The following is a 26,633-nucleotide window of genomic DNA, read 5'->3' on the forward strand; positions in this document are numbered from 1 at the left end:
TTTTTTTTTTTTTTTTTTTTTTTTTTTTTTTTTTTTTTTTCCCACACACCACACACACACACACACCCCAGGAAGCAGCCCATGACAGCTGACTAACTCCCAGGTACCTATTTACTGCTAGGTAACAGGGGCACTTAGGGTGAAAGAAACTTTGCCCATTTGTTTCTGCCTCGTGCGGGAATCGAACCTGCGCCACAGAATTACGAATCCTGCGTGCTATCCACCAGGCTACGAGGCCCCCTATGGGGGCCTCGGGCACACAGGGCACACAAGGGTGTGCCCTTGTCTCAGGGTGACAGTCACCGCCTTTGCCTCTGTCATGCTGTCTGTTGGATCACCGATACCTTTGACCCTGAGTCTTGCGAGTCTTGTTCTCCAGTACTATTCTGATGACATTACTGTTAGGGTACAGGCGGCATCCACCTTGCATGTTAGGTTTAGGTTGCTGCAATGCGCTAGGTTAGTTTCCCACCCTGATGCCCCGCAGCTGCCCTGCTTTGGTTATAGAGACCCAGACCTGGGGGCATTATTCACTTCGACTTTGGTTCAGTCTGCACTCCCTGGACCTTCCTCTGTTGTTCACCCTGCACCTTTCCTCCCTTGCTTCCGGCTCCCAAACATCTTAGGGTTTCGGGTTGGGGCAGGGTTTAGTTGGTAATGAGACTCGGGCAGCTTCGGGGCTGCCCCATTCAGGTTGGGGATGAAGGCATTCGAGCCGGTTCCTCCTTCCGAGGCTTCTGGGTCTCGCCAACAGGCCCCCTTCTTTTCAGCCTTTTCCCTGGACTCTGCCTTTTCTTCAGGGGTAGAGGGTATGGAGGACCCCGGGTCCCGACTTCGGACATCCCAGGGCTGGGAGGAGTTGACCTGGAGGCCTTGGGCCCCCCTTTGACCCCCGCTTGGGTATTGGTGCTCTCTTTGCGGAGCTTGTTGTTGCAGGGGTTTTCTTAGTCCCCCTCCCTGTATGAGTATGATTTGTCGTCGCCTCCTCCGAAGTTCGGTTCTGGGCTCCCTAGGGTTCCTCAGATCTGTCCTTCAGGAGGTTTTCCTTCCGGCGTTGGCTGCTGAGTTGCCGGCTTCCTCTTCGCGGTTTTCAGGGTTCAGTGCCTTGGCGCCTGCCCGAGCCCTCGCTCGATGTGTTCACGGATGTACCGTCTCTTGGCTGGGGCTTTGTGACCAGTGCTCACCAGGCTGGCCAGAGGCGGTGGGCTCCATCCTTTTGTCGGGCTCACAGCACGGTGTGGGAATTCGCGGCAGTTTGGCTGTCATTTCGGAGGGTTTGGGGCACTCGGGGTTCGACCATCCGGCTCCATTCAGACTGTTCTCTGGTGGTTCATTGCCTGAACCGCAGGGTTCTCTCTACGGTCCTTGCCTCTTTGAAGCTGGTCACTTCAAGTGTCTCATCTGCTTGCTTCTTGGGGTTTGGCTCTCCATGTGGTTCATATCTGGGGAGTGTCCAATGTCTTGGTGGACGGCCTGTCTCGGTTCATTTCCTGGTCTACGGAATGGATGGTTGACACCAACTCCTTCAGTTGGCTCTGCCAGACGTACGGACTCTCGGAAGTGGATCTTTTTGTATCGCCTTGGTCTCAACGTCTCCCGAGCTATGTGGCACCCTTCCCCGACTGCGAGGCATTCGCAGTAGGACTGGTCGAGGTAGGGTTACCTGTACCTCTTCCCCCTCCCCCCCAGTCTAGCTGTTGCTTCGGGTTATGGCTCCAATGGAGTTTTACCACGGGAGAGTAGTCCTAGCAGCCCCTTGGTGGCCGGCCCAGCCTTTGTTTCAGGCGCTGCTTGCTCTGTTTCCGAACTCGGGGCGTTTTCCATGGGTCTGCCTTTTCCAGCAAGTTGGACCATTCCGGTACATATTTGGTTCCGTCTTCTCCTCCTCTGCTCTTTGAGTTTGGTCTTTTTGTTGTGGGCTTATCACCATTTACATGGTGATCAGGTGGCTTTGTTGATGGTGTCCCACCTGAGAGCTTCATCTCAGCGACAGTATGAAGTTTCCTGGTGTTCTTTCCGCAATTTTCTTTCTCTCTTCATTAGTTGTCTTCTACAGGTATTTCTGTTTGGGTTGTTTTGTCCCTTTCTGCTTTGGCTTTTTCAGGACCGTCATTTAATGCCTAATACTGTCTTAATCTTATCGTGTGGCACTGGCGGAGCTGCTCCAGCTTGTGTTCGGGGTGGATGTTACGGAGTATGACGGAGTATGACATTTGCTTGATTGCTTGTTTCCTTGGGAATTGAGGATGTTCTACCTCTCTGTTCGGCTTTCAGTTGTAATTTTTTTTACCACCTAGGGTCTGTTTTGTTATGCCTACCTCTCTGGGTGCCTAACCCTGGTTGATGGAAGATAAGGTTAACCCCCGTCCACAGGGGTTTTTCCAGGGGCATTGCTCCCTGCACCTCGCTGAGGGGTCCATGATCTGACTAGTGGTCCCCGGTAGGCAGAACTCCATAGACTAATGTCCCTGTCTAATGATTCGCATATTATCTTGATAGCTCCGAGGAGCCTCCGGGGCTCACCCAGAAAATGGTGTTTTATTACATTCAATGTTGGGTTCTTAATGTTCATCAGATAAGTTTACAGATTTGGCTGTGCCAGCTGCACTTTATCTCCAACATTTATAACCTATTAGTTGCCTTTGTTGCTAAATAAAATTATTTGATAAACCTCTAAGTTGCTTTTGTCAATATATGTTTGCACCAATCAGTGTTGATCAAAACAAAAGAACGGAATGTTTCTATAGATATATTTTTGAACATTTTGGTGTGTTGTGGACATAAATCAGACAGATAGCTAGAACTTGAATGTTGTTAACATCTTATCTCGTGACTGTAAGCCAAACTAATATTTTAACAAGTGAAAGCCTAATAAAACTTAGTGTACTTGTTTCTATTGTTTATTCAGAATAGAATTCCATAGACAATAACATTGTGAAGTGTTTTAATGTGATTTGTGTTGTTTACAGAGCATAATTAGTGTGGTAATCAGTAAGCAGGCGCCGGGCCCCCGCCTCTACGAGGGAATGTTTGCCGTCAGACTTCACAACACCATTACTCGCGAAGTTCACTGGCTCCACCAGGACCTTACCATGTACCAGGTGAGTCCACCAGGACCTTACTGTGTACCAGGTGAGTCCACCAGGACCTTACTGTGTACCAGGTGAGTCCACCAGGACCTTACTGTGTACCAGGTGAGTCCACCAGGACCTTACTGTGTACCAGGTGAGTCCACCAGGACCTTACTGTGTACCAGGTGAGTCCACCAGGACCTTACCATGTACCAGGTGAGTCCACCAGGACCTTACTGTGTACCAGGTGAGTCCACCAGGACCTTACTGTGTACCAGGTGAGTCCACCAGGACCTTACCATGGTGTGTGTGTGTATGTGTGTGTATGTATGTATGTACTATAACTATACACATGTGTGTATGTATATATATATATATATATATATATATATATATATATATATATATATGTATGTATGTATGTATGTATGTATGTATGTATGTATGTATGTATGTATGTATATATATATATATATATATATATATATATATATATATATATATATATATATATATATATATATATATATATATATATATATATATATAATTTATTTATTTATTTATTTATTTTCTTTGTTGTCTTGATAGGTTGAAGAAAAATACCCAGAATTCCTGAGTGAAGACTGGAAGTTTGAGCTGCGGGTGCGTTACGTCCTCTCTGATCTTCATCAACTCTATGAAAAGGACCGTCACACCTTCTGCTACTACTATGAACAGGTAAATCTTGCAGTATTTACACAAGTAACATGCAACATTTATTTTTGGTGCCAAGAACCTTGTATTGCTTACAACAAGTGTGGGGAGACTGGGCTGTGGGTCGTCCTCTGTGATGCAACACACTGCACATAGAATTCACATTAAAGTGAAGTATCAATGAAAACCTCAGTAGGAGCCAAGAGGAGGACTGGAACCTGTGTACTGTGTACTCGCAGGGGCTTAAGGCATGTGCTTGGCAGTACCCAGTGTGCAGGTTCCAGTCCTACTCCTTGGCTCTTGCTGATCTTCTCATAAAGGAGACTGGGCTGGGGACCCATCCAATGGGATAGGAGACTGGCCTGGGGACCCATCCAATGTGATAGAAGACTGGGCTGGCATTGGAGCAGAAAGCTCACCTGCCTTGACTGAACAAAATGATCTTCATGAAACAGCAAGATCTTCCCATAACTCTTGGCATGCAGCTATCATCTAAGGCAGCCAGTCTCACTAATAATGGTAATAATAATAATACTGTATACTAATTTTATAAGAAAATTCGACGTAAATATGTCGCAAGTGGTCACGGATAAGCTCCGATATGGCAACGTCGTGATTGGCTACAGCTGTAAGATGAAAAATGTTACCTTCTCTCCGATTGGCCAAACTAAAAGCCTAGTGACATCTAGCGAGACCTGAGTGAACTACTTAGAAATCTTCGTAAATTTACTTCTCTGAATCGCTCTTTGGCGCGTTCTTAGCGGGCACTTAGGAACCTTCGTAGCAAACCTACTTACGAAGAAATACATGGAGCTTCGTGAATCTAGGTCCAGGCCCTGATGACGTCACAGCGCACCTTGTCCACGTCCCCACAGCCAAAGTAAGTGGAATTTGGTATTCATTTTTACATAGACATGTTCAGGGAAGGGAATTTTACAAAGAAAAAAGAATTTTTGGGAAACACGTTATTTTATGCACACAGGGAGAATTTCACAATAAACTCGGCGCAGCATGGTGGTTAACAAAAATAATGTCATATATCAGTTTGATGCATGGCAGAAGGAACGCGGGTGGTAGGGTTCGTGGACGCGTGGCGACACAATTTGTTGACTTGTTGTGTACGAGTGAGGGGTCTGTGATGCTCAAGTTAGATGGTTAAAATGTTCTCTATTTCACCTGAGTTTACAGTGTTTGCAATAACTTAGATTTATGTAAACATTATTGATAATAACAGGGAATACTGTACATAGTATTTCCCTAAGACTGCTGTAGATAGTCTTCAACCCTAAATAATAAACAGCAATTCAGAAGGTATACAATGACATATGTATATACTGTAATGCACATAAATTTGTTCCTAGCACAGTTCAAAGGATGCCATCTTGCAATGCACTCCTTTGCTGCTATTCTAACAATGTCATCCATACATAGATTCAAACACCTGTGGGGAAACGTCAAATTGTGATTTAACAATAATCTCGGCCTACTTGTACACGATAATTTCATAGCATAGTAACTGGTTAGAAACGATCACAGAATTTGTTCGTGGGACTAGGTAAAGGCCAACTTGATGTACGATAACTATATTTACATTACATTATTTATATAATAACCAGGTGATAATGACTATAATCAACATGTGATAACTGCATTACCCCGGGGCTCAAGGTATGATGAAACTGCACTCTAAGGGTTGAGGAGTAACCGAGTGGGACAGGTCGGGAAGAATTATTTACTTGTCATATATTAAGTTTTTTATTCTTAATGGAATAAATTATATTTTGTGATTTGTTCCACAGGTTAGGAATGATTACCTAGAAGATGAAAGTCAAGCAAATGAAGGGATTGACCAAGATATTGCCACTCAGCTCGCCTGTATAGAAATTAAGCGACTGTTCAAGGTATGTTGGCACATTTGTTCCATATCTTGTGTGAAATGCATTGAGTAAGGCATTTAATGCAGTCAGGAAGTGCTTAACAAAGGTGTTCAACACTGTCAGAGGGCATTGAACCCTGCCAATGGGTGTTGAACCTTGTCGAAGGACACTGAATCCCCTCAGTAGACATTGAACCCTGTCAGAGAGTGCTGAGCCCAGTCAGAAGGTTTTGAACCTTCATATGCTTTAGGAGAGAGATATACAGTAGTATATATAGTAAAAATATATACTGTACTGTATATATGTTTTATTTACTTTATTTGTGTTATAGAACCATCATGACTTCATTCAGTTGAATATTAATGATCATTGTAATATTATCTTGATGCAGGATGTGTCCAGTAGCACGCTGGAGAAGATTAATGATCATTGTAATATTATCTTGATGCAGGATGTGTGCAGTAGCACGCTGGAGAAGATTAATGATCATTGTAATATTATCTTGATGCAGGATGTGTCCAGTAGCACGCTGGAGAAGAAATCCAACTTTGAATACCTGGAAAAAGAAGTTGGATTCCACAAATTCCTTCCCTCATCCATTCTCAACACAATCAAAACAAAAACGTTGAGAAAGGCTCTTCAGCAGCACATCAAAAAGTTCGGACAGCTCTCGGAGTCAGAGTGTTACTTTAAATTCCTCGAGTTGTTAGGAAAGGTCAGGAAATACGACCAGGAGTCATTCCGCTGTGCACTCGGGGTGAGTTGTGTGTTTCTCATTCCATTGTGTGTAGTTCTGATTCATTGTCTTGTTGATCCTGATTAACTGTCACAGTCCTACTTCATCATCACAATGATCCTATTTCATTGTATTGCTGGTCCAAATTCATCATTTCATTAGTCCTGATTCGTCTTGTCGTTGGTCCAGAGTTATTGTTTAATTGGTAATGATTATGGTTTTGTTGGTCATGATTCATCGTCTCATTGGTCCTAATTCACCATTTCATTGGTCATAATTCATAGTTTTGTTGGATGTGATTCATCATTGAGAAGCTGCTAAAAACATTAGGCAGAGTATCTCATGTTACCTTATTGTTTTGTCATAGCTATTGTCTGAGCTACAGTTGAGATTAATCAGGCATTACAATAGTAACGGGACTTGTTAATTGCCTGCAATGTGTGGATTTATGCACTACACCATATAACAAACACCAGGGTCTTCACCTCGTCCACACCACAGTGTATAACAAACACCTGGGTCTTCACCTCGTCCACACCACAGTGTATAACAAACACCTGGGTCTTCACCTCGTCCACACCACAGTGTATAACAAACACCTGGGTCTTCACCTCGTCCACACCACAGTGTATAACAAACACCAGGGTCTTCACCTCGTCCACACCACAGTGTATAACAAACACCAGGGTCTTCACCTCGTCCACACCACAGTGTATAACAAACACCAGGGTCTTCACCTCGTCCACACCACAGTGTATAACAAACACCAGGGTCTTCACCTCGTCCACACCACAGTGTATAACAAACACCAGGGTCTTCACCTCGTCCACACCACAGTGTATAACAAACACCAGGGTCTTCACCTCGTCCACACCACAGTGTATAACAAACACCTGGGTCTTCACCTCGTCCACACCACAGTGTATAACAAACACCAGGGTCTTCACCTCGTCCACACCACAGTGTATAACAAACACCTGGGTCTTCACCTCGTCCACACCACAGTGTATAACAAACACCTGGGTCTTCACCTCGTCCAGACAGTTGTGACTCCACAACCCTCACTCAACGTCCTTAAATACTTCACCTTCATCTCCACACACTCTACTGAAACACTCTTATACTGATGCAACAATGTCTTGGTTATATATGATCTGATATGAGGGATATGGTCAGTTGTCACTCCATATGATCGATGGTGTCAGTTATATTGTGAGCTGATATATGAGGGACAGTGTCAGTTATATTGTGAGCTGATATATGAGGGACAGTGTCAGTTATATTGTGAGCTGATATATGAGGGACAGTGTCAGTTATATTGTGAGCTGATATATGAGGGACAGTGTCAGTTAAATTGTGTGCTGATATGAGCGATGGTGTCAGTTATATTGTGAGCTGATATGAGCGATGGTGGCAGTTATATTGTGAGCTGATATATGAGGGACAGTGGCAGTTATATTGTGAGCTGATATCAATGAAGTCTGAACAGTTGTAGCTTGACAAAGCAAAATAACTTACTAATGCTGATATACATTTTGCAGTCAGGCTGGTCAATCCCGGTGACACTGGTGGTGGGGCCGTGTGTGGGGATCTCCTATGTGACCGACTCTGCAAGCAAGGTTGGTGCAGGTCCTCGCTAACAATTGCTCTCTCACCACGTTTCTCGCAATTAAATTATAAAATTTGTATTCTAGATACAACACATGTAAGTATGTAGTGTCCTGTGGTACAACACGGCCCATCCTAGAACTCCTTGGGCCCCTGCTAGGACTCTTTGGCATATACTAGGACTCCTTGGCCTCTGCTAGGACTCCAGTGGCCAATGCTGGAATTCTTTGGCCAACCTTGTAACAATGACATACTGATAAGAATCTAAGACATACATTCACCATGAATTTCCTTTGCTGTGGTACTTTGACTTACTAAGAATTTTATGACATGCTGATGGTCAATTTTGGCAAAATATGTCATTCTTTTAGACAGCATAATTAAAACACCGACACCGAGTCAGTAATCAGTATTATATTGACGAAATTATCATTGATGCTTTAAACTGTATGCAACTACAAACGTAGAGGCTTGTTTTATTATAATACTTTATTTCAGTATTGCAAAACATTTTTAACCAACTGCACGATGTTAGGAAAAGGGAAATTGGAAACAAATTTGATACCTGGAGTACCTGCGCTTCTTGAGTTGATGGCTGGTCGACAACACCGACTTCGACCCAGCTTTTAAAATGTGGAGTTTGTTTTAGCAATTGGTATTGTTATTGTATCTTCTTGAGGTGATTTCTGGGCTTAGCTTCCTCGCGGCCTGGTCCTCGACCAGGCCTCCTTTCTGGGAGGAGCCCCGTTGGGTCCCCAGAACTTATCCAGGCTGATATGCTAGTGTCAGACTTTGGCATCAGTCATATGTATGGAGTTCTGTGGGCCTACCAGGGACCACGTGCCAGAACCTGGCCCCCTCAGAGAGGCATGGGGAGCAATGGTCTGTAGAAATCCCCGTGTGGTTGGAAGCATTCTATGTCTGCCATCGACCGGGTCAGGCACCCAGAAAGTTAAGCTTCCCAAAACAAACCCCCTATTCTGATGAAAATTGCTACCAAATGCCAAACAAGTGGATAGAACTTCCCAAAAAGAAACAAGCAAATGAGCATGATTGCGCTGCTGTCTGCGCAGCTCCCCTCTCCCCGGGAGGGGGAAGGGGGAGCCCCAGACCCTCACGCCGTCTATCCACCCTTCAGTTCTGAGGCTGATGCTAGAGGCAGAGGTCGTATGCTCTGGCTCCAGTGATTTTCAGCACTGTGCTTAGAGTGTGGTGGCTGTCTTCCAGGGGTGCGAGAGCCAGGAGTTATTCTACAGTACTTGGGCTGCATGCGTCTAGGGTTCCCATCCCTAGGTGCCCTGTAAGTACTGCCCTTGGGGCTTGGGGTTACCTTCCACAAGTTCCTTGAGTCCTGCCTCTGCTGGGCTGTTTCACTGCTCGATTTTTCGGCCACCCTTTAGGTGCTTGGGTGTTTTGTCTCCCTTGTTTACCTTAGGGTAAGAGGCAGTTTGCACTGGTATGGGGCGCAGGGTGCTGCCCAGTTTGTTTTCTCCATTCATAGCGGCCAGCTCTGTTCCTTTGGTTACGTTGTCCTCTTGCGGGGTTTTGTTTTTCTTTTTTGTTTGTGTCTTGGGGGGGGGGGGTGTTTGCCTTGCTTGCCCCTTGGTATGGACATTCATATCTATTCCATTCCAGAAAACCAGCGTTGAATGTAATGAAACTCCATTTTCTGGGTGAGACCCGGAGGCTCCCCGGCATCCCTCCCTCCGGTGGGTGGTTTATTTGTGTTTTTTGACATCCAGCCTCAGAACTGAAGGGTAGATAGCCGGCGCGAGGGTCTGGGGCTCCCCCTTCCCCCTCCCGGGGAGAGGGGCGCTGCACAGACAGCGGTATGGTGACGTGTGACGTCATGCTCATTTGTTTCTTTTTGGGGAGTTCTATCCACTTGTTCGGCTTTTGGTAGCAATTTTCACTAGAATAGGGGTTTGTTTTGGGATGCTTACCTTTCTGGGTGCCTGACCTGGTCGATGGCAGACATAGAATGCTTCCAACCACACAGGGGTTTCTGTAGGCCACTACTCCCCATGCCTCTCTGAGAAGGCCAGGTTCTGGCTCGTGGTCCCCGGTAGGCCCACAGAACTCCATACACATGACTGATGCCAAAGTCTGACATTAGCATATCAGCCTGAATAAGCTCTGGGGAACCTCCGGGTCTCACCCAGAAAATGGCGTTTCATTACATTTAACGCTAGTTTTTTGTTACACATCCCCCAGGAAACAGCCTGTAACACCTGTCTAACTCCCATGTACTTATGTACTGGTAGGTGAACAGGAGCATCAGGGTGAAAGGAACTCTGTCAATTTGTTTCCGCCTCCACCGGGGATTGAACCTGAAACCTCAGGACTGCGAATCCAAAGTGCTGTCCACTCAGCTGTCAGGCCCCAAGTACATAAGATACATAAGATTAAATTACATATTGTACATAAGAATAATTTTATATCACACGTGCCTCAATTTTTCAGCCTCAACACATGGCAAGTTTTGAGCAGGTGCAGAACGTAGAGACGTTGACAACGGACTGTGCCGTGCACCGCAAGGCTCTCGTCCAGCTTAAGGTCAGCTTCCACCAACACCTGTGTGTGTCTTGCTAATTTGAGCCTTGTTTACCTCTTCATAAATTTGTTAAGTTTTCATTGAACTACTAATATTGCATTTTCTATATACTGTTTCACCCAAAATTAAACATTTGTGAATATATATATATATATATATATGTATGTATGTATGTATGTATGTATGTATGTATGTATGTATGTATGTATGTATGTCGTACCTAGTAGCTAGAACTCACTTCTCAGCCTACTATGCAAAGCCCAATTTGCCTAATAAGCCAAGTTTTCATGAACTAATGTTTTTTCGACTACCTAACCTACCTAACCTAACCTAACCTAACTTTTTCGGCTACCTAACCTAACCTAACCTATAAAGATAGGTTAGGTTAGGTTAGGTAGGGTTGGTTAGGTTCGGTCATATATCTACGTTAATTTTAACTCCAATAAAAAAAATTGACCTCATACATAATGAAATGGGTAACTTTATCATTTCATAAGAAAAAAATTAGAGAAAATATATTATTTCAGGAAAACTTGGCTTATTAGGCAAATCGGGCCTTGCCTAGTAGGCCAAAAAGTGCGTTCTGGCTACTAGGTACGACATATATATATATATATATATATATATATATATATATATATATATATATATATATATATATATATATATATATATATATATATATATATATATATATATATATATATATATATATATATATATATATATATCTCCAATGGTTTCATCGAAGACATCATAAGAAGGAAAGTGAAAAGCCATGCAACCTCTGAAGAGACAACTAACACAACACCTATACCCCCTATTAGACTATTTTACAGGAACTTCTTTTCCACAGCTCATAAAACGGAGGAAAGGGTCCTGAAAGATATTGTTAATAGAAACGTTATCCCTACAGACAAAAATCAGAGGATACAACTGACGATTTACTATAAAACCAGAAAAACGGCCAGCCTACTCATGAGAAACTCTCCAGACACAAAACAGAACGCTTTAAAAGAGACTAATGTCGTCTATGCCTTCAAATGCCCACTTGGGGACTGTAAGCTCCAAAAAACCCAGTATATAGGCAAGACAACAACATCTCTTTCTAGGCGTTTAACGATGCATAAGCAACAGGGCTCCATTAAGGAACATATAATCTCTTCCCATAACCAAACCATCGCCAGAGAAATCCTAGTAAACAACACAGAAATCATCGATAGATACAGCGATAGCAGGCGGCTTGACGTTTGCGAGGCACTACACATCAAGAAGTCAACACCAGCAATCAACAGCCAATTATTGCACAACTATATTCTACCCACCTCAAGACTCCGCTCCAATATAGAAGCATCAAGAAATATGGACCAATAGGCTTTCTACAAACACTTCTATTCAATACCCATTGTTTCTGTTCTGTCTTGTGTTGATACTTTTAATACCCTATTAATATCCCCTCCTGTTCTGTCTTGTGTTAATGCCACATCACCCTTCCCACCTCACTCAAATGTAGATATAAAATCAGAGATACGTTCTAATCAGTTGTGTATTTGTGAAGTCTTTGAAAATGTAATAAGTTTTACGAAACGCGCCCGTGTCGCGTCAGACTAGAAATAAAAATGAATTTTGGAGAAGTGATTTTTGATTTACCTCCAACAGTGAAGCGTAATGTACGAAAGATTGAGAAAATTCATGTTAGAATTATTAATCTTACTTTTTCGGTCATATTTAATAATATATATATATATATATATATTAGTATATTTTGGTAGCAGTCTTTCCTGTAGACATATTTTATTAAATATGACCGAAAAAGTAAGATTAATAATTCTAACACGAATTTTCTCAATCTTTCGTACATTATGCTTCACTGTTGGAGGTAAATCAAAAATCACTTCTCCAAAATTCATTTTTATTTCTAGTCTGACGCGACACGGGCGCGTTTCGTAAAACTTATTACATTTTCAAAGACTTCACAAATACACAACTGATTAGAACTTGCGTTTCCCTGATTTTATATCTACATTTGAGTGAGGTGGGAAGGGTGATGTGGCATTACATTTGAGTAAGGTGGGAAGGATGATGTGGCATTAGAGGATATTAATAGGGTATTAAAAGTATCAACACAAGACAGAACACGAAACAATGGATATTGAATAGAAGTGTTTGTAGAAAGCCTATTGGTCCATATTTCTTGATGCTTCTATATTGGAGCGGAGTCTTGAGGTGGGTAGAATATAGTTGTGCAATAATTGGCTGTTGATTGCTGGTGTTGACTTCTTGATGTGTAGTGCCTCGCAAACGTCTAGCCGCCTGCTATCGCTGTATCTATCGATGATTTCTGTGTTGTTTACTAGGATTTCTCTGGCGATGGTTTGGTTATGGGAAGAGATTATATGTTCCTTAATGGAGCCCTGTTGTTTATGCATCGTTAAACGCCTAGAAAGAGATGTTGTTGTCTTGCCTATATACTGGGTTTTTTGGAGCTTACAGTCCCCAAGTGGGCATTTGAAGGCATAGACGACGTTAGTCTCTTTTAAAGCGTTCTGTTTCGTGTCTGGAGAGTTTCTCATGAGTAGGCTGGCCGTTTTTCTGGTTTTATAGTAAATCGTCAGTTGTATCCTCTGATTTTTGTCTGTAGGGATAACGTTTCTATTAACAATATCTTTCAGGACCCTTTCCTCTGTTTTATGAGCTGTGGAAAAGAAGTTCCTGTAAAATAGTCTAATAGGGGGTATAGGTGTTGTGTTAGTTGTCTCTTCAGAGGTTGCATGGCTTTTCACTTTCCTTCTTATGATGTCTTCGATGAAACCATTGGAGAAGCCGTTATTGACTAGAACCTGCCTTACCCTACAGAGTTCTTCGTCGACTTGCTTCCATTCTGAGCTGTGGCTGAGAGCACGGTCGACGTATGCGTTAACAACACTCCTCTTGTACCTGTCAGGGCAGTCGCTGTTGGCATTTAGGCACATTCCTATGTTTGTTTCCTTTGTGTAGACTGCAGTGTGGAAACCTCCGCCCTTTTCCATGACTGTTACATCTAGAAAAGGCAGCTTCCCATCCTTTTCCGTCTCGTAAGTGAAACGCAGCACGGAACTCTGCTCAAATGCCTCCTTCAGCTCCTGCAGATGTCTGACATCAGGTACCTGTGTAAAAATGTCGTCAACATACCTGCAGTATATGGCCGGTTTCAAGTTCATGTCGACTAAGACTTTTTGCTCGATGGTACCCATGTAGAAGTTTGCAAACAGGACACCTAGGGGAGAACCCATAGCGACCCCATCTACTTGCTTATACATGTGCCCATCCGGGCTCAAGAAGGGTGCCTCTTTAGTACAAGCTTGGAGTAGTTTCCTCAGAATACTTTCTGGCATGTCAAGAGGAGTACAGGCTGGATCACGATACACTCTGTCGGCTATCATTCCGATTGTCTCGTCCACAGGTACGTTGGTAAACAGCGATTCTACGTCCAACGAGGCTCTTATCCCTGTGGCCCGTGCGCCCCGCAGTAAGTCCACAAATTCCTTTGGAGACTTCAGGCTGAAGGCGCAAGGAACATAAGGAGTCAGCAGGCCGTTGAGTCGCTTCGCCAATCTGTACGTGGGTGTGGGTATCTGGCTAATGATTGGCCGAAGTGGGTTTCCAGGCTTGTGCGTCTTGACATTTCCATACGCATATCCAGGTTTATATTCCCCAATGATCTTTGGCAGGTGGAGTCCGGATTTCTTGGCGTTCACAGTTTCGATCAGTTTGTTGACCTTTGCTTTTAATTCGGCTGTAGTGTCCTTCGTTACCCTTAGGAACTTAGTTTGGTCAGAGAGTATGATGTTCATTTTCGCCAGATATTCGTCTTTTTTAAGAATGACATATATTGGCGACTTGTCACCTCTCCTGACAACTATCTCCTTGTTCTCACGAAGGCTTTTAGCTGCCGCTCTAAGCTCGGGGGACAGTATGGTGCTTCTGTAGTTGCCTCGATTCTTTCCTCCTTCTGCAATAAGTTCTGCTTATTGAACTAAATGCCAACAGCGACTGCCCTGACAGGTACAAGAGGAGTGTTGTTAACGCATACGTCGACCGTGCTCTCAGCCACAGCTCAGAATGGAAGCAAGTCGACGAAGAACTCTGTAGGGTAAGGCAGGTTCTAGTCAATAACGGCTTCTCCAATGGTTTCATCGAAGACATCATAAGAAGGAAAGTGAAAAGCCATGCAACCTCTGAAGAGACAACTAACACAACACCTATACCCCCTATTAGACTATTTTACAGGAACTTCTTTTCCACAGCTCATAAAACAGAGGAAAGGGTCCTGAAAGATATTGTTAATAGAAACGTTATCCCTACAGACAAAAATCAGAGGATACAACTGACGATTTACTATAAAACCAGAAAAACGGCCAGCCTACTCATGAGAAACTCTCCAGACACGAAACAGAACGCTTTAAAAGAGACTAACGTCGTCTATGCCTTCAAATGCCCACTTGGGGACTGTAAGCTCCAAAAAACCCAGTATATAGGCAAGACAACAACATCTCTTTCTAGGCGTTTAACGATGCATAAACAACAGGGCTCCATTAAGGAACATATAATCTCTTCCCATAACCAAACCATCGCCAGAGAAATCCTAGTAAACAACACAGAAATCATCGATAGATACAGCGATAGCAGGCGGCTAGACGTTTGCGAGGCACTACACATCAAGAAGTCAACACCAGCAATCAACAGCCAATTATTGCACAACTATATTCTACCCACCTCAAGACTCCGCTCCAATATAGAAGCATCAAGAAATATGGACCAATAGGCTTTCTACAAACACTTCTATTCAATATCCATTGTTTCGTGTTCTGTCTTGTGTTGATACTTTTAATACCCTATTAATATCCTCTAATGCCACATCATCCTTCCCACCTTACTCAAATGTAATGCCACATCACCCTTCCCACCTCACTCAAATGTAGATATAAAATCAGGGAAACGCAAGTTCTAATCAGTTGTGTATTTGTGAAGTCTTTGAAAATGTAATAAGTTTTACGAAACGCGCCCGTGTCGCGTCAGACTAGAAATAAAAATGAATTTTGGAGAAGTGATTTTTGATTTACCTCCAACAGTGAAGCATAATGTACGAAAGATTGAGAAAATTCGTGTTAGAATTATTAATCTTACTTTTTCGGTCATATTTAATAAAATATATATATATATATATATATATATATATATATATATATATATATATATATATATATATATATATATATATATATATATATATATATATATGTCGTACCTAGTAGCCAGAACGCACTTCTCACCCTACTATGCAAGGCCCGATTTGCCTAATAAGCCAAGTTTTCATGAAATAATTGTTTTTCGACGACCTAACCTAACTTTTTCGGCTACCTAACCTAACCTAACCTATAAAGATAGGTTAGGTTAGGTTAGGTAGGGTTGGTTAGGTTCGGTCATATATCTACGTTAATTTTAACTCTAATAAAAAAAATTGACCTCATACATAATGAAATGGGTAGCTTTATCATTTCATAAGAAAAAATTAGAGGAAAATATATTAATTCAGGAAAACTTGGCTTATTAGGCAAATCTGGCCTTGCATAGTAGGCTGAGAAGTGCGTTCTGGCTACTAGGTACGACATATATATATATATATATATATATATATATATATATATATATATATATATATATATATATATATATATATATATATGCAATTGACGATCACAATATATATATATATATATACATACATACATACATACATACATACATACACATATACATACTCACCTATTTGTGCTTGCAGGATCGAGCATTGACTCTTGGATCCCGCCTTTCTAGCTATCGGTTGTTTACAGCAATGACTCCTGTCCCATTTCCCTATCATACCTAGTTTTAAAAGTATGAATAGTATTTGCTTCCACAACCTGTTCCCCAAGAAATGTATGTATCTGTGTGTATGTTTGTTTGTTTGTTTTAGAATCAATGTAAGATAGGCCAAGTTGCCTAACAAGCTGAGTTTTCATGAAATTTTATATTTTTCAAATTTGTTTCTTATAGAATGATGAAGCTTTCCATTATATTTTACTCGCTTTTAATTTTTTTTATTTGAGTTAAAACTAATATAGAAATTTCATCAAACTTAACCTAACTTATCCTAACATAACTAAGTCAGTAATTCACATTCTTAACACTTTCGCGCTATCTGGACGCGCCGGCGCGTCCCGTTTCGTCTAACGCTAACGCATAGTGGACATAAAGTTGAGTCCTCTTTTAAAATATTTGTATAAAATTCAATTTTTATCCGATTTACTTTGGGTTTGTTTCAAACTGCGCGCTATGAGGCTCTCTTTCTCACCACTAGGCTGCATGGTACAATAAGTTCATGAAAGGTGTGGATAACTTCGATCAAATGGTATTTTGTCCCAAACGGGTTGCAGGTGGGTGACTTTAGCCGTTTATACTGGTAATGCTTCCCCCATATCATGTATTATATGCATATGTCTGTTTAGGGAATTTTATTCCGATCAATATACAACCAAAAATAACTGTGTGCAACAAGTATAAACTTGACAAACATAACAAAAGTAAAAACATTTCGTGTGTGTTTGACGCTCACTGATATGTTCCAGCGTTGTTTTATATTTGGCGCTATTCTAACTTACGCTTTGTTGATATTTTTTACCTATGGGCACATAGAACATTCTATTGCGAACACATTGACACAAAAATGAATGACGTACATAGAAAATTAATGTCATGAGAGTGAAATAAGTATAAACTTTCAAAGCGCCGTGCGTCGTCCCGTCACCGATACCGGGTAACAATTTCACCACTTCCCACACTCTTGCGGGCGGGCCGCATCATTATTCTACGCTTATATTCATATCACCGCGTTGGGAATTTCATTGCGAGTCCATTGATACCAAAATTAACGCTGTAGAATAAGTGTGGAGGTGATTACAATCCCAAGAGTAAAAACATTTTGTTGCTGATGGGCGCTCACGGCGAGTCATCTTCGTAGTTATTTATTTGGTGCTGGTATCCCTATACGTTTCGTGACTTTTTTTACTGATGTTCTTCTAGAGAATTTTATTGCGAACACGTTGGTACCAAAATGAAATACGTAGCATGAGAACTAAGGTCAGAAGAGTAAAAAGAGTATACACATTTTTGTTTTTACGCTTAAGTGATAAAAACGCTGCGCGCACATTCGGTTGGCTGAGTGACCTTTGCGGAAAGCGCGAAAGTGTTAATATAATATTATAGTATTAATTCAGATAAACCAATTTGAAAATAAATATTTGAAAAAATAATCACTGCCTGTTAGGCAAATTGGTCCTTGCATAATAGGGCAAGTAGTGCATTCTGGCTATTAGGTACAACATGGTCCTTGCATAATAGGGCAAGTAGTGCATTCTGGCTATTAGGTACAACAGACCCAACATGAACCTTAGTTCTGGCTTTGTTACTACTTCCCTTCACAGTACACACTGTTATGTTATAACCCTTCACAGTACACACTGTTATGTTATAACCCTTCACAGTACACACTGTTATGTTATAACCCTTCACGGTACACACTGTTATGTTATAACCCTTCACAGTATACACTGTTATGTTATAACCCTTCACGGTACACACTGTTCTGACCCTTCACGGTACACACTGTTATGTTATAACCCTTCACGGTACACACTGTTATGTTATAACCCTTCACGGTACACACTGTTATGTTATAACCCTTCACGGTACACACTGTTATGTTATAACCCTTCACGGTACACACTGTTATGTTATAACCCTTCACGGTACACACTGTTATGTTATAACCCTTCACGGTACACACTGTTATGTTATAACCCTTCACGGTACACACTGTTATGTTATAACCCTTCACAGTACACACTGTTATGTTATAACCCTTCACGGTACACACTGTTATGTTATAACCCTTCACGGTACACACTGTTATGTTATAACCCTTCACAGTACACACTGTTATGTTATAACCCTTCACGGTACACACTGTTATGTTATAACCCTTCACAGTACACACTGTTCTGACCCTTCACAGTACACACTGTTCTGACCCTTCACAGTACACACTGTTCTGACCCTTCACAGTACACACTGTTCTGACCCTTCACAGTACACACTGTTATGTTATAACCCTTCACGGTACACACTGTTATGTTATAACCCTTCACAGTACACACTGTTCTGACCCTTCACGGTACACACTGTTATGTTATAACCCTTCACAGTACACACTGTTCTGACCCTTCACGGTACACACTGTTATGTTATAACCCTTCACAGTATACACTGTTCTGACCCTTCACAGTACACACTGTTCTGACCCTTCACGGTACACACTGTTATGTTATAACCCTTCACAGTACACACTGTTCTGACCCTTCACGGTACACACTGTTCTGACCCTTCACAGTACACACTGTTCTGACCCTTCACGGTACACACTGTTATGTTATAACCCTTCACAGTACACACTGTTCTGACCCTTCACAGTACACACTGTTCTGACCCTTCACGGTACACACTGTTATGTTATAACCCTTCACAGTACACACTGTTCTGACCCTTCACAGTACACACTGTTCTGACCCTTCACGGTACACACTGTTATGTTATAACCCTTCACAGTACACACTGTTCTGACCCTTCACAGTACACACTGTTCTGACCCTTCACGGTACACACTGTTATGTTATAACCCTTCACAGTACACACTGTTCTGACCCTTCACAGTACACACTGTTATGTTATAACCCTTCACGGTACACACTGTTATGTTATAACCCTTCACAGTACACACTGTTCTGACCCTTCACAGTACACACTGTTCTGACCCTTCACGGTACACACTGTTATGTTATAACCCTTCACAGTACACACTGTTCTGACCCTTCACAGTACACACTGTTCTGACCCTTCACGGTACACACTGTTATGTTATAACCCTTCACAGTACACACTGTTCTGACCCTTCACAGTACACACTGTTCTGACCCTTCACAGTACACACTGTTCTGACCCTTCACAGTACACACTGTTCTGACCCTTCACAGTACACACTGTTCTGACCCTTCACAGTACACACTGTTCTGACCCTTCACAGTACACACTGTTCTGACCCTTCACAGTACACACTGTTCTGACCCTTCACAGTACACACTGTTCTGACCCTTCACAGTACACACTGTTCTGACCCTTCACAGTACACACTGTTCTGACCCTTCACAGTACACACTGTTCTGACCCTTCACAGTACACACTGTTCTGACCCTTCACAGTACACACTGTTCTGACCCTTCACAGTACACACTGTTCTGACCCTTCACAGTATACACTGTTCTGACCCTTCACAGTACACACTGTTCTGACCCTTCACGGTACACACTGTTATGTTATAACCCTTCACAGTACACACTGTTCTGACCCTTCACAGTATACACTGTTCTGACCCTTCACGGTACACACTGTTCTGACCCTTCACGGTACACACTGTTATGTTATAACCCTTCACAGTACACACTGTTCTGACCCTTCACAGTATACACTGTTCTGACCCTTCACGGTACACACTGTTCTGACCCTTCACAGTACACACTGTTCTGACCCTTCACGGTACACACTGTTATGTTATAACCCTTCACAGTACACACTGTTCTGACCCTTCACAGTACACACTGTTCTGACCCTTCACAGTACACACTGTTCTGACCCTTCACAGTACACACTGTTCTGACCCTTCACAGTACACACTGTTCTGACCCTTCACAGTACACACTGTTCTGACCCTTCACAGTACACACTGTTCTGACCCTTCACAGTACACACTGTTCTGACCCTTCACAGTACACACTGTTCTGACCCTTCACAGTATACACTGTTCTGACCCTTCACAGTATACACTGTTCTGACCCTTCACAGTACACACTGTTCTGACCCTTCACAGTACACACTGTTCTGACTCTTCACAGTATACACTGTTCTGACCCTTCACAGTACACACTGTTCTGACCCTTCACAGTACACACTGTTCTGACCCTTCACAGTACACACTGTTCTGACCCTTCACAGTACACACTGTTCTGACCCTTCACAGTACACACTGTTCTGACCCTTCACAGTACACACTGTTCTGACCCTTCACAGTATACACTGTTCTGACCCTTCACAGTATACACTGTTCTGACCCTTCACAGTACACACTGTTCTGACCCTTCACAGTACACACTGTTATGTTAACCTTCTTAACATATGCGACCTGACTTAAGCTTTGCCCTTATTGCTTATTCCTACCCCACCTTTCCTTATTCTTGCCTTCCTCTTATTCTTGCCTTCCTCTTATTCTTGCCTTCCTCTTATTCTTGCCTTCCTCTTATTCTTATTCTTATCTTCCTCTTATTCTTACATTCATCCTGTTTCTACCTTATTCTTGCCTTTCTCTTTCCTGCTCCTTCGTCCCGTCCCAAATCCATATCCGGGTCCAAAAACCCTCAGGAAACACCCGTAGCAGCTCTCTAACTCCCCATGTACTTATTTACTGGTAGGTGAACAGGAACATCAGGGTGAAAGAAACGCTGTCCATTTGTTTCTGCCTCCACCGGGGATTGAACCCCGGAACCTTAGGACCACGAATCCTGAGCGCTGTCCACTCAGCTGTCAGCCAAAAGTAAGGCCGTGCACTAAACACCTGCCGTCTTGCTGGTCCTGCTCCTGCAGGTGTTAGTGGCCATGCACTAAACACCTGCTCATCTTGCTGCTCCTGCTCCTGCAGGTGTTAATGGCCATGCACTAAGCACCTGCTCATCTTGCTGGTCCTGCAGGTGTTAGTGGCCATGCACTAAACACCTGGTCATCTTGCTGGTCCTGCAGGTGTTAGTGGCCATGCACTAAACACCTGGTCATCTTGCTGGTCCTGCAGGTGTTAGTGGCCATGCACTAAACACCTGGTCATCTTGCTGGTCCTGCAGGTGTTAGTGGCCATGCACTAAACACCTGGTCATCTTGCTGGTCCTGCAGGTGTTAGTGGCCATGCACTAAACACCTGGTCATCATGCTGGTCCTGCAGGTGTTAGTGGCCATGCACTAAACACCTGGTCATCTTGCTGGTCCTGCAGGTGTTAGTGGCCATGCACTAAACACCTGGTCATCTTGCTGGTCCTGCAGGTGTTAGTGGCCATGCACTAAACACCTGGTCATCTTGCTGGTCCTGCAGGTGTTAGTAGCCATGCACTAAACACCTGGTCATCTTGCTGGTCCTGCAGGTGTTAGTGGCCATGCACTAAACACCTGGCCATCATGCTGGTCCTGCAGGTGTTAGTGGCCATGCACTAAACACCTGCTCATCTTGCTGGTCCTGCTCCTGCAGGTGTTAGTGGCCATGCACTAAACACCTGGTCATCTTGCTGGTCCTGCAGGTGTTAGTGGCCATGCACTAAACACCTGGTCATCTTGCTGGTCCTGCAGGTGTTAGTGGCCATGCACTAAACACCTGGTCATCTTGCTGGTCCTGCAGGTGTTAGTGGCCATGCACTAAACACCTGGTCATCATGCTGGTCCTGCAGGTGTTAGTGGCCATGCACTAAACACCTGGCCATCATGCTGGTCCTGCTCCTGCAGGTGTTAGTGGCCATGTGCATTATGCGAGAGCTCACTTAGTCACATACCCATACATGAATATAGTGATGTGTTGCTGCATATGCTCTCCCTCACTGTTTAAGGTTGTGGTGCAGTGTTTGGTGTCCTGGTGCCCAATATGTCTGCCTGTCTGTGTGGAGCTATGGTTGCTATGGCTTTGTCAGTTGAGTTAGTACCTGCCTCTGCAGTTGCTCCACCTAGGCTTTAGTGTTTTTTTTTAATCTTTGGACCATTCCTGTGAGCTTCATCTTGTGGCCTACTGGATTCTGCGGTGTTTGCTGTTTGTTGCCACCGAACTTTAGGCTGCCTTGTGTTTTGCTGGCACCAGAATTATCATCTGGGAGCCATTGGGAGCCGCCAGAAAATTGTTTCATTATATTCGGCACTTAATTTATCATGGTTTGCAGGTGGCAGGAACGGCAGAAGCGCTGAGTGTCACGTGTCCCAGCATAGCCAGTGCTGAGAGTCTTGCCGACCTCATAGACGGATATTGCCGCCTTGTCAACAACACGCGCACTTCCCTTTGGAATACAAAAGGTTAGTTAAGTTTTGCCAGTTGAGCAGTTCTTGAGTGATATTTTTCTAAGGCTAAGTTTTATATTGTTATAACACAATAACTTTAGGAGTGTCAAAACTCTGCTGGTACAGTGGTTCCCAAATTTTTTGGACTTGCAGCCCTGTTTACCAGTACTCAAGACCTGTGACCTCCACCACACTTCATAATGGAGTTGACCTTGGAGGGAGCCCCCTGTTGCTCCCCCCGGCTCTAACACTGAAACAGTGCCATATTACCAGGTGCCATCAGTCATGGAGTTGGCCTACTGGGGACCACAAGCTAGAACTTGGCCCCCTCAAAGAGGTACAGGGAGCAGTGGCACTATGAAAACCTGTTATATAAAGTTATTCATGCCTGCTACCACCAAGGGAAGGCACCCAGACAGTCAGTGAAACAAAACAAGACGACTGTGCTGCACGGTTAGAAACTAGACCGCAGCCTCAAATTTGCCCAGTAAAATAACAACATACTAGAATGAACGACATGGAAGGAAATGCAGAATAGAGCCAGTGAAGAGTAAAGGTGCCATAAGCATTGTGGGCAAAACTGACTCGTGGGATTTTACTATTTATTTTAATTACAGTAATGAATTTATTTATAATTTATTTCTATATTGATTTATTTCTTACCATAGCGAACTCTGATATGATAGTGGACTATATGATTCTAATTTCTCACAAGTAGCTTTCCTTCACAAGTTGATGGAGGGGGGGGGGGGGGTATTTATATTACAGTATACAAGTCAAAATTAATCAATTTATAAAAAAATTCTACTACTGGTTATTCTAAAATGAATGGTGAGTAATAAGTAAATGTTAAACAACTTAGCTGTTTTGTAGACTGCAGCCTGGTTAACAAGCCATGTGGGCATGTGGTGATGACTTACAGTGTAACGCCTCGTGGCTCAGGCTATAATGGTGTCATGGCAACCCTCGTGTTGAGCCAGGTAACTTGCTGCCAATGCCTCAAGTCGTCACAATTTACCTTCCAGAATAATACACCGTAAAATACAACAACATCCTTATAACAGATATGACACTGAGTATGATTGATTTCATATTGGACACTTACCCATTTTTGGGTGTTCTCCTGCTTCATAACCGGATCACAATTAACTAATGTTAATACATCATTGGATTGGCTCCAAAATACCTGGTAATTCTCAAGTATTGGTAGCACTGTAGTTCGTGTTCCTCATGGGAAGTCTGCTTGATGGCGTCCCCCTCTCCTTCCGCAGTCAAAACGGTTCAGTTTTATTTCGAGAAAAGTTACGTTATTTAATATATTTGATTGTAAGTTATTCCATTTAACACCGGAAAGTGTTTATTGTTAAATACAGCCATCTGACTGCAGGGTTTAATATTTGTTTATCTATATTACAGTACAGTATTTGTACGAGACGTAAACAACGCGCAGTTCTATTCTCATTTTTTAAAGAATGATGCGTCCTATTATCTCTTATTGTGTAACTGAGGTAATTTAATTGTTAGTAATTTAATGTAAAGCAACAGCATTTAATGCTTGTTACATTACAATCTGAATGTGTTGGAATTTCTGACGAGTTTAATAAGAGAACACTGAACATCACAGGTCCACAGTTGTTAAATATTCTCTCGGCAAGTATAAGAAATATTGCCAGAACAAAAGTGGAATTCTTGTGGAAAAAGTTCACAGTTTTCCGCAAGAAGTGCTGGACCAACCGGGCTGTAGTGGACATGTGGGCAGGTAGGCCGCTCCAAGCAACAACCTGTTGAACCAAGCTCTCAAAAGTCAAGCCTCTTCCCTGACCAGTATTGGGGAGTAGGAGTACAAAGTGTGATTTCTGGGTCAGTAGGGGTGTGTGGAGTGATGTACTCACCTAGTTGTGCTTGTGGAGGTTGAGCTCAAATTCTTTGGTCATGTATGGGTCAGTAAGTGTGTGTGTGTGGAGTGTGTATGGATCAGTAAGGTGTGTATGGATCAGTGTGTGTGGAGTGATGTATGGGTCAGTGTGTGTGGAGTGATGTATGGGTCAGTGTGTGTGTGGAGTGATGTATGGGTCAGTAAGTGTGTGTGTGGAGTGATGTATGGATCAGTGTGTGTGTGTGGAGTGATGTATGGATCAGTGTGTGTGTGTGGAGTGATGTATGGATCAGTGTGTGTGTGTGTGGAGTGATGTATGGATCAGTGTGTGTGTGTGGAGTGATGTATGGATCAGTGTGTGTGTGTGTGGAGTGATGTATGGATCAGTGTGTGTGTGTGTGGAGTGATGTATGGATCAGTGTGTGTGTGTGGAGTGATGTATGGATCAGTGTGTGTGTGTGTGGAGTGATGTATGGATCAGTAAGTGTGTGTGTGGAGTGATGTATGGATCAGTAAGTGTGTGTGTGGAGTGATGTATGGATCAGTAAGTGTGTGTGTGGAGTGATGTATGGATCAGTAAGTGTGTGTGTGTGGAGTGATGTATGGATCAGTGTGTGTGTGTGGAGTGTGTATGGATCAGTGTGTGTGTGGAGTGATGTATGGACCAGTAAGTGTGTGTGGAATGATGTATGGATCAGTGTGTGTGTGTGGAATGATGTATGGATCAGTAAGTGTGTGTGTGGAGTGATGTATGGATCAGTAAGTGTGTGTGTGGAGTGTGTATGGATCAGTAAGTGTGTGTGTGGAGTGATGTATGGATCAGTAAGTGTGGAGTGATGTATGGGTCAGTAAGTGTGTGTGTGGAGTGTGTATGGATCAGTAAGTGTGTGTGTGGAGTGATGTATGGATCAGTAAGGTGTGTGTGTGGAGTGATGTATGGATCAGTAAGTGTGTGTGTGGAGTGATGTATGGACCAGTAAGTGTGTGTGTGGAGTGATGTATGGATCAGTAAGTGTGTGTGTGGAGTGATGTATGGATCAGTAAGGTGTGTGTGTGGAGTGATGTATGGATCAGTAAGTGTGTGTGTGGAGTGATGTATGGATCAGTAAGGTGTGTGTGTGGAGTGATGTATGGATCAGTAAGTGTGTGTGTGGAATGTGTATGGGTCAGTAAGTGTGTGTGTGGAGTGATGTATGGATCAGTAAGTGTGTGTGTGGAGTGTGTATGGATCAGTAAGTGTGTGTGTGGAGTGATGTATGGATCAGTAAGGTGTGTGTGGAGTGATGTATGGATCAGTAAGTGTGTGTGTGGAGTGATGTATGGATCAGTAAGGTGTGTGTGGAGTGATGTATGGATCAGTAAGTGTGTGTGTGGAGTGATGTATGGGTCAGTAAGTGTGTGTGTGGAGTGATGTATGGATCAGTAAGTGTGTGTGTGGAGTGTGTATGGATCAGTAAGTGTGTGTGTGGAGTGTGTATGGATCAGTAAGTGTGTGTGTGGAGTGTGTATGGATCAGTAAGTGTGTGTGGAGTGATGTATGGATCAGTGTGTGTGTGTGGAATGATGTATGGATCAGTAAGTGTGTGTGTGGAGTGATGTATGGATCAGTAAGTGTGTGTGGAGTGATGTATGGATCAGTGTGTGTGTGTGTGGAGTGATGTATGGGTCAGTAAGTGTGTGTGTGGAGTGTGTATGGGTCAGTAAGGTGTGTGTGTGGAGTGATGTATGGATCAGTGTGTGTGTGTGGAGTGATGTATGGATCAGTAAGTGTGTGTGTGGAGTGATGTATGGGTCAGTAAGTGTGTGTGTGGAGTGTGTATGGGTCAGTAAGGTGTGTGTGTGGAGTGATGTATGGATCAGTAAGTGTGTGTGTGGAGTGATGTATGGGTCAGTAAGTGTGTGTGTGGAATGATGTATGGGTCAGTAAGTGTGTGTGTGGAGTGTGTATGGGTCAGTAAGGTGTGTGTGTGTGGAGTGATGTATGGGTCAGTAAGTGTGTGTGTGGAGT

The 26,633-nt window shown here is 43.0% G+C and overlaps 1 protein-coding gene and 1 long non-coding RNA gene across 6 annotated transcripts in view; both read left to right on the plus strand.

Moving 5' to 3' along the window:
- Window positions 1–26,633, plus strand: part of Fak (protein tyrosine kinase 2 Fak) — a 258,873-nt gene that overhangs the window by 167,445 nt on the left and 64,795 nt on the right. For all 5 annotated transcript variants that reach the window (XM_069338791.1, XM_069338786.1, XM_069338789.1 and 2 more), the window contains 7 exons: window positions 2,970–3,101; window positions 3,663–3,791; window positions 5,567–5,668; window positions 6,156–6,401; window positions 7,922–7,999; window positions 10,452–10,544; window positions 22,635–22,764. In XM_069338791.1, the coding sequence (XP_069194892.1) occupies window positions 2,970–3,101; window positions 3,663–3,791; window positions 5,567–5,668; window positions 6,156–6,401; window positions 7,922–7,999; window positions 10,452–10,544; window positions 22,635–22,764 (910 nt within the window). The remainder of the gene's footprint in view (window positions 1–2,969; window positions 3,102–3,662; window positions 3,792–5,566; window positions 5,669–6,155; window positions 6,402–7,921; window positions 8,000–10,451; window positions 10,545–22,634; window positions 22,765–26,633) is intronic.
- The window catches only part of LOC138372947 (uncharacterized), a 312,699-nt gene that overhangs the window by 149,404 nt on the left and 136,662 nt on the right, over window positions 1–26,633 (plus strand). The window lies entirely within an intron of this gene.

This window comes from Procambarus clarkii, chromosome 5 (genome assembly GCF_040958095.1).
Source record: "Procambarus clarkii isolate CNS0578487 chromosome 5, FALCON_Pclarkii_2.0, whole genome shotgun sequence".
Classification (NCBI taxonomy): domain Eukaryota; kingdom Metazoa; phylum Arthropoda; class Malacostraca; order Decapoda; family Cambaridae; genus Procambarus; species Procambarus clarkii.